General features: G+C 43.3%; 1 protein-coding gene across 2 annotated transcripts in view; it reads left to right on the top strand.

Annotated features, from left to right (window-relative positions):
* The window catches only part of SCAPER (S-phase cyclin A associated protein in the ER), a 404,857-nt gene that overhangs the window by 61,516 nt on the left and 329,893 nt on the right, over positions 1–13,448 (top strand). For both annotated transcript variants that reach the window (XM_073579348.1, XM_073579347.1), the window contains exon 3: positions 3,995–4,062. In XM_073579348.1, coding sequence (XP_073435449.1) covers positions 3,995–4,062 — 68 coding nt within the window. The remainder of the gene's footprint in view (positions 1–3,994; positions 4,063–13,448) is intronic.

Raw genomic sequence — 13,448 nt, 5'->3', positions numbered from 1 at the left:
GGAACATTCTTTGAGCTAAAAGATGTTTAAGGGGGCTGATTCTAAGGAGGAAGAACAAGAAGTCGTGTGTCTGGAGGAAGTTGTTGGAGTGACGTCGAGTGGTGAGCATCTAGGCTGGGGTCCTGAAGCCCATGGATGGATGGCCTATGGAGTTTGAAGATTGGTTGCTGGCTGGGCTGTTTCCGTCTGCTGCGGTTGAGGGATTTGTTGTCTTTATTTAGGGAACTTTCTTAAGGACTGTCGCTGCTGGATAGATGGGCTTCGGTTGTGTTATCTGTTGTCTGGAGGAGCTTAAACTGTGACTGCAGACTATACTGGCGGTAGATACGAAATCTGTGGGCCAACCAAAAGTTGGGAGGCAGTGAGCATCGCCTCGTACAGGGGCAGTTGGGCTACCAACCCTGGGGAGGGGATCTTGTGGACTGGAGGCAATGTATTTTGGACATCTACCCCGAGTTGTTGTAAAACCATGGGTGTAAGGAATAAAATTAACCTGCCTAGGTAATTATTACAAACCGCAGCTTCAGATCTTCACACACATTCTTCAGACATATCGTTTATTTTGCCCCTGCAACTAGTTTTGTGTGTCCAGTTCTACATGGAAAGTTTGATGAATGGTCCTTTTTTAATCTTAAACTCAAAAGTACTAATATAAAATGTGGTTTGATTAATGTGTGTTACAACGTTGCTCCACTTCAGAAACATTTGGCTTGCTTGTCACAGGACATTTACTGTATTTTTTGGCCTATAAGACACACTTTTTAACAAGAGAAACTAAATGTTTGTGCGTCTGATTGTCCAGAGGCAGCTTCCTTTGATGGAGGAGACCGCTGACACTGTCCTACCCGATCACAGAGAGAGCTTCCCTACCTCCTCCTGCACTGCATTGATCTATATAATTGGTGCAGAGCAGGAGAGGAACCTTACCGGGACCTGAACGGAGGCTGCACGAGCTGAGCAGCTGAAGAAACTTCCACTGTCACGTGGTGACTGACCCTGCGTGACGCGACCCGATGGTCGGTCACCAAACAACAAGACAAAACAAAGGGACACAATTACAACGGTGGGCCCTTCAATAGGGAACTTGGAAGTGGACACCTCCTGCACTCTCCTAAGGAAGAACCCTGAACTCTCCTCACGTTCCCTATACAGGTTCTTTCAAGCTGTTGCCGACCAGGATACCTAAGGCCCTCACTTGCCCTGCACCTATCCCTTACTAGGGAACTGGCAAGTGCGGACACTGGTCCCACCACTGTACTAATAAGACACCAGGGAAAATAACAGACAGGGAAAAACAACAACACTTAGCTTGCTCTGCAGTCATGCACCGGACCGCAGAGTAAGGCACCTGAACACCGCTTCCAGCAGGATAACCACTGCTGCAGATCAGCTGCAAACAGCACTGCTCAAGATAGCTTCTCTCTTCAGCACGGTTGGCTTCCAAATGACCAGTATTACCAACAGTGAGCTATAGCACCTGATGACCTTTTATAGGAAGGAAGGGGTAGGGTCACTACCTGCTGACTAATTAAACATGTAGTAACACCAGCGGCCACTGGGGGGGGAACCCCAGAAGCAGACTCACTAAACTTGTAGTAACACCTGCGGCCACTGGGGGGGAAACCCCAGAAGCAGACTCACTAAACTTGTAGTAACACCAGCGGCCACCGAGAGCAAAAACACATATTAACCCCCGAGGGCCTGAAAGGAAAAAGGTTTATAAAAGAGAATCAGGACTCTTGACACAGATTCAAAAATGGATCGTGACATCCACATGATTAATTCAAAGACCTTTCAGGTCATGTGACTTATCCGCTAAACCTGAAAGGTCCTTGAGTTATTTGTGTGGAAGGTCCTACTGTTGCTCAGCTTATGCAGCCTCCGTTTAGGTCCTGATCAGGAACTGCAAGATGTGGTAATGTATAGTGTACCTACCTACCTACTGGTAGCAGAGCTGTGTGTATGTAAATGTGAACGTAGCAGAGCTTTGTGTTTCTATATATGCGTATATAGCAAAGCTCTGTGTTTCTATATGTGCATGTAGCAGAGCTGTGTATTTCTATATGTGCATTTAGCAGAGCTGTGCGTTTCTATATGTGCGTATATAGCAAAGCTGTGTGTGTCTATATTTCTGTATATAGCAGAGCTGTGTGTCTATATGTGCTGTAGCAAAGCCAGGAAGGCTAGGGTTAAATCCTAGCTCTGCAGGCTTTGTTTAGTACACCTGACTAGCTCTACATATAACCAGGCTAGGTGTTCATATAAGTCAGTGAGCAGAGGGAAGCTGACCATATGGATGTGTCTTGGAGCTGAAGAGCGAGACAGGACAGAACCCCTCTCTGAGAAGAGTCTGCACAGGCCATATGCAGACAATCGCAAGTATCAATGGTTACTGTGGACAGTAGCTGTTTGGTTTGACCGAGCTGGGGCTAGCTCAGCTGTGTACGAGTAGCCAGGGACTGTTCTGATAAGTTAGTGCCTGGACAAGGCTAGGGAGTAATGTTTGAGTTTGTTTTGGTGCTGTGCAACCTGGAGAAATCAATAAAAACTGCACGTGTTTGGACCAAAACCACATTTCCTGTGTGAATTCTACCTAAGGCCTCATGCCTACCAGAGAGGATGACTCCCTATAGTGCATACATAGCAGAGTTGTGTGTTTTATATGTGAATGTAGCAGAGCTGTGTGTGTATAATACACACACAAGAGAGACACTAACAATAGATTCTTACCTCCCTATTCTACCCTAGTACATTAAGATTAGTGATAGTGACCCCTCCACTTTACACCGCTAGGGAAATTTTAATTAATAGGAACAATGTTTTTCCTATTTTATTTTATCTTAACCTAGGGTCCATTTTATAGTTCGAAAAATGTTTTTTTTCTCCTGTATGGAGCATGTACAGTGATTACAATACATTTTTGGGAACCCTCATGTTGCCTGCCCATATTATAAATGTGAAATAAATATGATGGAGAGAAGTAGTTTATAATAAAGCAACATAAGAAAGCAGCAAGCAGTCCTCTTCTATTTTCTGCTGTGACCTCAGTACTGGAAGTGCCCAAGATCTGGGTCACATATTGATTATGGGAAACACATCTCCTTCCAGGGGGCTGTCAGTGGTCAGGTTACATGGAAAGAGAATCCAAAATCAATGCACAAAATGGAATACATCTCTGGGCAATCAATATGCTTAGTACTGTACAGCCATGAATAAACCATCACGGGCTCTGCCTGCAGCTCCGCGCGCTTACCAGGGGACGGGATGATGTAGAGCGCTAGAACCTGTTGTCATTGTACATGACTGTGTTCCTAATATCACTGCTATATGTATTATGAACAGATCAGTGGGTTTTTTTTGGCTTCCGCTTCTCCATTTGGAACAGTAGAGCAATTTTATCCACAAAATGTGCCAAAACTAAGAGGTTAATGCAAATACAGGGAATGCATCATGATATAATGACCTACTGTTCTAATACATTTTTATGTTAAAGATCTCTTTTTAAATGTTTGTTTTTGCTACACTTTCATCTCCTCTGTTTTTGAAAAGAATCCTGAACTCTTGAAATGTTCACCCTGACATCGCCGGGCAATAGGCAGCCGCATCCTGTTCTGTAGAGATCACTTCTCAGCAGTCATCTCATTATCATCACAGGCAGGATTACAGGGAAAAGTAACATCTTTGCATAGATAACACAGGTCAGGTATCTGGAGGCTTCATGTCAGAAGTGAGCAGATCTGGATTGCCCCTTTAAGTCACCAAAATGAGGCTTCCATTGCACAGGCTGGCAGAGCTATAGGGCCAAGTCTGTCTACATCGAGAATTGACACATCACATAAACATTTTTCACTTGAAAGATGACAAATTAGTATTGATATAGAATATTAGGTGTCTGAAAGCTAAAATGTCAGAAGTCTTCAAGGGCCATTCTATAGAATCCGTGCTACGCTAAGTCAGATGTGAAAACCACTTACATGCTTTGTCTTCTTCACAGGGAAAGCCAAGTGGCCATGTGGAAAACCTAAGCGAGGAATCCATGGCGCGCATAAACCTCCTAAACCGGTAATTTTCGTATTTTGTTTTATGTACGCCAGTTCAGGGGTGACATGGGATCTCCAACTCTCAGCTTCTTCCCTTATATAGTATTTTTGTAATGGAAAGAGGCCACGTATGGATAACCACCATAAATTGGAGCCAAGGGCCACATCAGAGGCCCCTATTATATGGCAACTTTTTATATCAGTATGGAAAATGTCATATATTTTGATGCTGGTTCAGATGTGCATGTTATAAAGAAATGTTGCCGAATTGCAGCAAATTTCACTTTTTTTTCTTTTTTTGCAAAGATTGAAAAATGAAGCCAGCACATCACAAATCTGCATAAGAACCTGCGTGTCTGTGGGGCAAATTTTTCAGTAACCAATCTCACAGCCGGCGTGTGTCTACCTATATTGCTCAAATTTTAGAGTTTCAGCGCATGCGTCATTGGTAGTCCTGACTGACTGACAGCCGCCTGTCACTCGGCATGATGTCGGCAGTCAGTCGCTGTCAACAGAGTAGAGTGGAAGAGAAGCCGCTGCTCTGTCGGAAGTAATGTCAGTGGTAGCCGGGGTATCGCCGGCAGTGACCGCTCTGTGCCGACAGACATCTGTGCAGGGCACAACAACAACTTCTTAGGCCCGTAGTAAAAAAATTAACTTAGTCCTGGATAACTCCTTTAATGAAAGAATTTAGGTTCCCACGATGAATATTTGGTGCGTTTTTTTTCCTCTGTGTATTTTTATGCACAAAAACAATGTATAATAGTTCCAGTAACACGTATGGGATTTGTAATCTGTAACATGTCAATTTCTCTTGCGGTACAATTCGTTTTATTTGTGGATTTTCCCCATAGACTTGAATGAGATGTGGGAAATAAGCAGGTGAAAATCATTTGCTTTTTTAGTGCCTTTCCAAACGGTAAAAACACAAAACTTTATCAATACAGTATTATTAATGCTAAGTAATGGAAAGTTTTCAAAATAAAACAGCTTTGTTTAAGACATGAAAAAATGCATGTAAATTAAAAAAAAACGCACAAAAACTCAAGTAGCCAAATTTTGCTAGTTGGTGCAAAAATGTGCAACATCAGAAACTCGCCAAATTCTCATCGTGGGAACTTGGCCTGACTGTCACTGACTGCATTAAACGTGGTGCCAGTGACCTTTTCTTCCTTCCATGCGTCTCGTGGAGGGTTAAATGGAGTCTTCAGTGCAGTAAACAGAAGGCAGCATTGCAGGCCGCGGTTATTTGCTGCGCCGGCATAACAAGGCCCCGGCCGCACTTAGCGGTGCATTAGTGAGCTCATCACTCATCCTTCCAGCAGGAAGCCGACACTGGGAGTTCTCGGGGTTGTTGATAGACCCATAATCTCCGGCAACCAAGATGAATTGAAATGAGAGCACTGTTTATGATATTTCATGGCCGCCCGAGATAAGCACGTTTATTTTACATTCATTAATCCAAAGGGGATAAATCATCACAACAGAAGTTTATTCCTCAATCTCTTTGGGAAATGTTGACTCTGTGGAGACCGAGGGGGTTTTATGATAATTCTTCCTTTGGAGACAAATTTCTATTTCTGAAGGAAATGAAGTGTTAATATAAAAAACAGAGCCTGACCGCCACCATATTTTACCTTATCCTGTCTAGTTTATGTGATTATAATAAGTTATTATCATCCTGAATTTGGGGAAATTTAGTTGTATAGTTTATTTCATTTTTTTTAAGTTATAAATATTAGTGAACTTTGTGTAAAAAAATGTGTTTAATATTAGCTTAAAGTGGCACTCCTATCTGTTTTTTATTAAATGTGTATGTAATGTCGTGTGAGTGTATGAATATACTCACCTACAGCTGCTTGCTCCGGGATCCAGCGCCCTTCTGCTCCTCTTCTCAGTGACGTCATCACAGTCATGATTAGCCGGCTCACCCTACGGTCTATACATAAGCTGGAAGTCTTTTTCAGTAAAAGCCTCTGGTGCCTCGTTCTGACGCTTCATTAGCTTACATTGTAAAAGCCATTTCCAGGTCACACGGAGCACAGCATGAGCCGGAGAGTCACTGAGAAGAGGAGCAGAACGGCACTGGCTCCTGAGGAGAGCAGCGGTAGGTAAGTATATTAAGGCATTCACACTACATTACATGCATATACAGTATACATACGTTTATTCAAAAATATATAGATGGCACTGCTTCATTAAGTTAATGTTAAACGCAGATGTACTTCAACCAAGATGCTTTAAAATATTAAAAAGAAAAGTATACACCTTACCTCTACCAATGTTTCTTTGGTCCCTTACTGTTCTTTGTGCTTCCTGTTCCAGACAGTAAGGCTGTGTGCACACGTTGCGGATTCTGCTGCGTTTCCGCAGCGTTTTTGCCGCTGCGGAAACGCAGCAGTTCCGCTGACCAAGTACAGTACAATGAAACCCTATGGGGTTTCAAAAACGCTGTGCTGACGGTGCGGTTTTTTCCGCGCGGTTTTGCTGCGGTTTACGAACCGCAGCATGTCAATTGTTTGTGCGGTTTCCGCAGCGGTTTCATACCTCTACCATAGTAGAGGTGTGAAACCGCAGGGCAAAACCGCAGACCAAAACGCAGGAAAACCGCAGGTCACTTTACCTGCGGTTTTACCTGCGTTTCCGCGCGGAAAAAAACGCAGCGGAATCCGCAATGTGTGCACATAGCCTAAGACAAGTGACTGCTTTGGTCATTCGCTAGGTCCGACCAGTGCTGCTATCAGTGATTGCCAGCTGTGGTTACATGTCTGTATGTACCAAGCAAACAAGTCCAGAGCTGGTCTCTGCACATTCTGTTCAAGCCAGATGTTCTGTTACATACATGTATATACATATGTGTGTGTGTATCTATCAGCATTTATCACATACAATAGGAAAAATAAGTATTTTATACACTGCTGATTTTGCAAGATTTTCCATCAACAAAGAATGGAGAGGTCTGTAATTTTTATCGTAGGTTCACTTCAACTGTGAGAGACAGAATCTAAAAAAAAATCACATATGATTTTTACATAACTAATTTGCATTTTATTGCATGAAATAAGTATTTGATACAATAGAAAAACAAAACTTATATTTTTTGCAGAAAAATTGGTTTATAATCACAGAGATCAGTTGTTTCCTGTAGTTCTTGACCAAGTTTGCACACACTGCAGCAGGGATTTTAGCCCACTCCTCCATATAGATCTTCTCCAGATCTTTCAGGTTTCAGGACTGTCGCTGGGCAACATTGAGTTTCAGCTCCCTCCAAAGATTTTCTATTGGGTTCAGGTATGAAGACTGGCTAGGCCACTCTAGGACCTTGAAATGCTTCTTACGGAGCCACTCCTTAGTTGCCATGGCTGTGTGTTTCAGATCAATATCATGCTGGAAGACCCAGCCAAAACCCATCTTCAATGCTCTTACTGAGGTAAGAAGGTTGTTGGCTAAAATCTCACGATACATGACCCCATCCCTCCTCCCTTCAATACTGTGCAGTCGTTTTGTCCCCTTTGAAGAAAAGCTCCCCCAAAGTATGACATTTTCCTCCACCATGCTTCACAGTGTTCTTGCTGTTTTACTAATCCTTGTTCTTCCTCCAAACACGGCGAGTGGAGTCGATAACAAAAAGTTTTATTTTGGTCTCATCTGACCACTTGACCTTCTCCCATGCCTCCTCTCCTGGTCATTGTTGAACTTCAAGCAGGCATGTGTTACTAACGGTAATGTTCGAGACTGTGGTCCAGCTCTCTTCAGTTATTGACCTGCTCCTCCCGTGTAGTTCTGGGCTGATTATTGACCTTTCTCAGAATCATCCCTACCCCTCTAGGTGAGACCATGCATGGAGCCTCAGATTTAGGAAAATTGACAGTGATCTTGTGTTTCTTCCATTTTCTAATAATTGTGCCAGCAGTTGTTACCTTCTCACCAAGCTGCTTGCCTATTGTCCTGTAGCCCACCCCAAACTGGTGTAGGTCTACAATTTTGTCCCTGGTGTCCTTTGACAGATCTTTGGCTTGGCCATGTTGGAGAGGTTGGGGTGTGATTAAGTGTGTGGACAGGTGTCTTTTATACAGTTAACAAGTTCAAACAGATGTAATTAATACATGTAAGGCCTCTTTCACGCTTCCGTTTGTCTCTATCAGTCAAAATCCGCCGTTTTGCAAAAAAAAACGGATCCGCCATTTTTCTTGGCGGATCCGTTTTTTTCCCATTGACTTGCATTATTGGCGGATCATGATGGATGGTCATCCGCTGGATCCGTTTTTTTACGGATCTGCCAAAATTTTGGCGTCCGCTGGCAGGACGGACAATGAAACTTTTTTTGGTGGCTGGATCCGCATTTCTACACTGCGGCGGAAGAAATGCCTTTGGCAGAAGTTTAACCCTAAATCCAGTTCTGGCGGCTGAAAAAAAAATCTCTCCCTCTCCCCCTCTCTCTCTCCCTCCTTTTTCCGGGCACGGGTTCCTTTAAAATTCAGCCTTCGCCGGATCCGTCTGAACAACGGTCCGGTGCCACACGTTCCTGTCAGTCCGCCGACGGGTCCGTTCTCCGCCATTTTGGCGGTTAACAACTGATCTGAAAGACGGATGTGTGAAACAGGCCTAATGAGTGCGGAGCAGGAGGAGTTCTGAAAGAAAAACTAACAGGACTGTGAGAGCCAGAATTCTTACTGGTTGGTAGGTGATCAAATACTTACCTATTTCATGCAATAAAATGCAATTTATTTATATGATTATTACGATCATTAATACAATTGTTCTGTGCCCATAGAATATAATCATTATGAGCAGCTTGATGATGAGAGCGATGATTTTAATGTCTGCATGAACATTCCAGTCACCCAGTTACACAACTAAATCGGTCTAAGCTCGAGCTCCTGATGATACTTCAGTTAGAGTCCAAAACTGAAGGATAAAATATGAATAATGGTCTATTTTGACCTTTTGAATGACATATTGTGCAATATTTACAAAAATAAATAGAAAAAAAATTAAATTAAAATGTAAAAACTAAACTAAAGTCGTATCTATAGCCTTAACCCCTTCACGACCTATGACGCCTACGTAGGCGTCATGAAAAGCAGTGCCCAAACGACCTATGACACCTACGTAGGCGTCATGCTATAAATAGCCCCCCTGCGGGTCGGGTGACCGGGGTCACTGAAAGGTCACCCGACCCGCACACAAAGGACCCTTCAGAGTTAACACCTGGGGGTGTGGCTTAGCCCCCACGTGCCTACGATCGCTCTGATTGGCTGTTAAAAGTGAAACTGCCAATCAGAGAGATTGTAATATTTCACCAATGAAAATTGGTGAAATATTACAATCCAGCCATGGCCGATGCTGAAATAGCATCGGACATGGCTGGACACCGAGACCCGACCCCCCCCCACACCGACTGACGGCACCGATCGGCTGCCGCCACCTTCTGACGGCACCGATCGGCAGCCGCCGTCATGATCTGCACCCCCGCCTTCCCTCCGCCCCCCCAGCCCTCCGATCATCCCCTCTCACCCCCTCACCCTCCTTTGTGCCTCCGATCTCCCGCTATCCGTCCCGGTGTCCTGCCGTCCAGCGTCATGGGCGCCGCCATCTTGCAAGATGGCGGGCGCATGCGCAGTGTGCCGAATCGAATCTGCAACGCTGCAGATTCATTCATTTATTGTGATCACTATGATAAACTTTCATAGTGATCAAAATAAATAAAAAGTAAATCACCGCCCCCCTTATCACCCCCATAGGTAGGGACAAATAATAAAATATTTTTTTTTTTTCCATTAGGGTTAGGTCCAGGGCTAGGGTTAGGGTTAGGGCTAGGGTTAGGGTTAGTGTTGGACTAAGGGTTAGGGTTGGACTAAGGGTTAGGGTTGGACTAAGGGTTAGGGTTGGACTAGGGGTTAGGGTTGGACTAGGGGTTAGGGTTGGACTAGGGGTTAGGGTTGGACTAGGGGTTAGGGTTGGACTAGGGGTTAGGGTTGGACTAAGGGTTAGGGTTGAATTTAGGGTTAGGATTGGAATTGGGATTAGGGTTGGGGTTGGGATTACGGTTAGGCTTCTGGTTAGGGTTAGAGTTGGGATTTCGTTAGGGCTGTGTTGGGATTAGGGTTGTGGTTAGGGTTATGATTAGGGTTGGGATTAGGGTTAGGGGTGTGTTGGCGTTAGGGTTGGAGATAGAATTGAGGGGTTTCCACTGTTTAGGCACATCAGGGGCTCTCCAAACGCGACATGGAGCCACCATTTATTCCAGCCAATTTTGCGTTCAAAAAGTCAAACGGTGCTCCCTCCATTTCGAGCCCCGACGTGTGCCCAAACAGTGGTGTACCCCCACTTATGGGATATCAGGGTACTCAGGAAAAATTGCACAACAACTTTGGGGGTCTAATTTCTCCTGTTACCCTTGGGAAAATAAAAAAATGGGGGCTAAAATAATTATTTTTGTGGAAAAAAAAGATTTTTTATTTTCACGGTTCTGCGTTATAAACTTCTGTGAAGCACTTGGGGGTTCAACGTGCTCACCACACATCTAGATAAGTTCCTTGGGGGGTCTAGTTTCCAAAATGGGGTCACTTGTGGGGGGTTTCCACTGTTTAGGTATATCAGGGGCTCTGCAAACGTAACATGACGCCCACAGACCATTCCATCAAGTCGGCATTTCAAAACGTCACTACTTCCATTCCGAGCCCCAACGTGTGCCCAAACAGTGGTCCCCCCCCCATATATGGGGTACCAGCGTACTCAGGACAAACTGGACAACAACTTTTGGGGTCCAATTTATCCTGTTACCCTTGTGAAAATAAAAAATAGTGGGCTAAAAATCACTTTTTGAGGAAAAAAAAATATTTTTTTATTTTCACAGCTCTGCGTTATAAACTTCTGTGAAGCACTTGGGGGTTCAAAGTGCTGACCTCACATCTAGATTAGTTCATTAGGTGATATAGTTTCCAAAATGGGGTCACTTGTGGGGGGTTTACACTGTTTAGGTACATCAGGGGCTCTGCAAATGTAGCATGACGCCCACAGACCATTCCATCAAGTCTTCATTTCAAAGCGTCACTACTTCCCTTCCGAGCCCCAACGTGTGCCCAAACAGTGGTCCCCCCCCACTTATGGGGTACCAGCGTACTCAGGGCACACTGGACAACAACTTTTGGGGTCCAATTTATCCTGTTACCCTTGTGAAAATAAAAAATAGTGGACTAAAAATAATTTTTTGAGGAAAAAAAAATATTTTTTTATTTTCACGGCTCTGCGTTATAAACTTCTGTGAAGCACTTGGGGGTTCAAAGTGCTCACCACACATCTATATTAGTTTCTTGGGTGATCTAGTTTCCAAAATGGGGTCATTTGTGGGGGGTTTCCACTGTTTAGGTACATCAGGGGCTCTGCAAACATAACATGACGCCCACAGACCATTCCATCAAGTCGGCATTTCAAAACATCACTACTTCCCTTCTGAGCCCCAACGTGTGCCCAAACAGTGGTCCCCCCCACATATGTGGTACCAGCGTACTCAGGACAAGCTGGACAACAACTTTTGGGGTCCAATTTATCCTGTTACTTTTGTGAAAATAAAAAATAGCAGGCTAAAAATTTATTTTTTGAGGGAAAAAAATATTTTTATTTTAACGGCTCTGCGTTATAAACTTCTGTGTAGCACCTGGGGGTTAAAAGTGCTCACTATGCATCTAGATAAGATCCTTAGGGGGTCTAGTTTCCAAAATGGGGTCATTTGTGGGGGAGCTCCAAAGTTTACGCACACAGGGGCTCTGCAAACACAACATGGTGTCCGCTAACGATTTGAGCTAATTTTCCATTCAAAAAGTCAAATGACGCTCCTTCCCTTCTGAGTCATGCCGTGTGCTCAAACAGTGGTTTTCCCCCACATATGGGGTACCAGTGTACTCAGGACAAACTGGACAACAACTTTTGGGGTCCAATTTATCCTGTTACCCTTGGGAAAATAAAAAATAGCGGGCTAAAAAATCATTTTTGAGGAAAAAAAATTATTTTTTTATTTTCACTGCTCTGCGTTATAAACTTCTGTGAAGCACTTGGGGGTTCAAAGTGCTCACCACACATCTAGATAAGTTCCTTCGGGGGTCTAGTTTCCAAAATGGGGTCACTTGTGGGGGAGCTCCAATGTTTAGGCACACAGGGGCTCTCCAAATGCGACATGGTGTCCGCTAACGATTGGAGCTAATTTTCCAATCAAAAAGTCACATGGCGCTCCTTCCCTTCCGGGCCTTGCGGTGCGCCCAAACAGTGGTTTATGACCACATATGAGATATTGATGTACTCAGGAGAAATTGCCCAACAAATTTTAGGATCCATTTTATCCTGTTGCCCATGTGAAAATGAAAAAACTGAGGCCAAATAAAATTTTTGTGAAAAAAAAAAAGTACTTTTTTTTTTTTTTTACAGATCAATTTGTGAAGCACCTGGGGGTTCAAAGTGCATACTATGCATCTAGATAAGTTCCTTGGAGGGTCTAGTTTCCAAAATGGGGTCACTTGTGGGGGAGCTCCAATGTTTAGGCACACAGGTACTCTTAAAACAAGACATGGCAACCGCTAAACATTCAAGCATATTTTACATTCAAAAAGTAAAATGGCGCTCCTTGCCTTCTGAGCCCTGCCGTGCGCCCAAACAGTGGTTTATGACCACATATGAGGTATCAGTGTACTCAGGAGAAATTGCCCAACAAATTTTAGGATCCATTTTATCCTGTTACCCATGTGAAAATGAAAAAACTGATGCTAAAAGAAAATTTTGGTTGGAAAAATTAAAATGTCCATTTTTTCATTCCATGTTGCTTTAGTTCCTGTGAAGCACCTGAAGGGTTAATAATCTTGAATGTAGTTTTGAGTAGCTTGAGGGGTGCAGTTTTTAGAATGGTGACACTTTTGGGTATTTTCTGCCATATAGACCCCTCAAAGTGACTTCAAATGTGAGGTGGTCCATAAAAAAAATGGTTTTGTAAATTTTGTTGTAAAAATGAGAAATTGCTGGTCAACTTTTAACCCTTATAACTTCCTAACGAAAAAAAAATGTTGTTTCCAAAATTGTGCTGATGTAAAGTAGACATGTGGGAAATGTTATTTATTAACTATTTTGTGTCACATAACTCTCTGGTTTAACAGAATAAAAATTCAAAATTTGAAAATTGCAAAATTTTCGCCAAATTTCCATTTTTTTCACAAATAAACGCAAAAATTATCGACCTAAATATACCACTATCATGAAGCCCAATATGTCACGAAAAAACAATCTCGGAATCGCTAGGATGCGTTGAAGCGTTCTTGAGTTATTACCTCATAAAGGGACATTGGTCAGAATTGCAAAAAATGGCCAGGTCATTAAGGTCAAAATAGGTTGGGTCATGAAGGGGTTAAAGAGATTATCCAC

The sequence above is a fragment of the Dendrobates tinctorius genome, unplaced genomic scaffold, assembly GCF_039654945.1.
Source record: "Dendrobates tinctorius isolate UK_male_01 unplaced genomic scaffold, ASM3965494v1 ptg000062l, whole genome shotgun sequence".
NCBI classification, from domain to species: Eukaryota; Metazoa; Chordata; class Amphibia; order Anura; family Dendrobatidae; genus Dendrobates; species Dendrobates tinctorius.
This window is presented reverse-complemented; position numbering and strand designations above follow the sequence as displayed.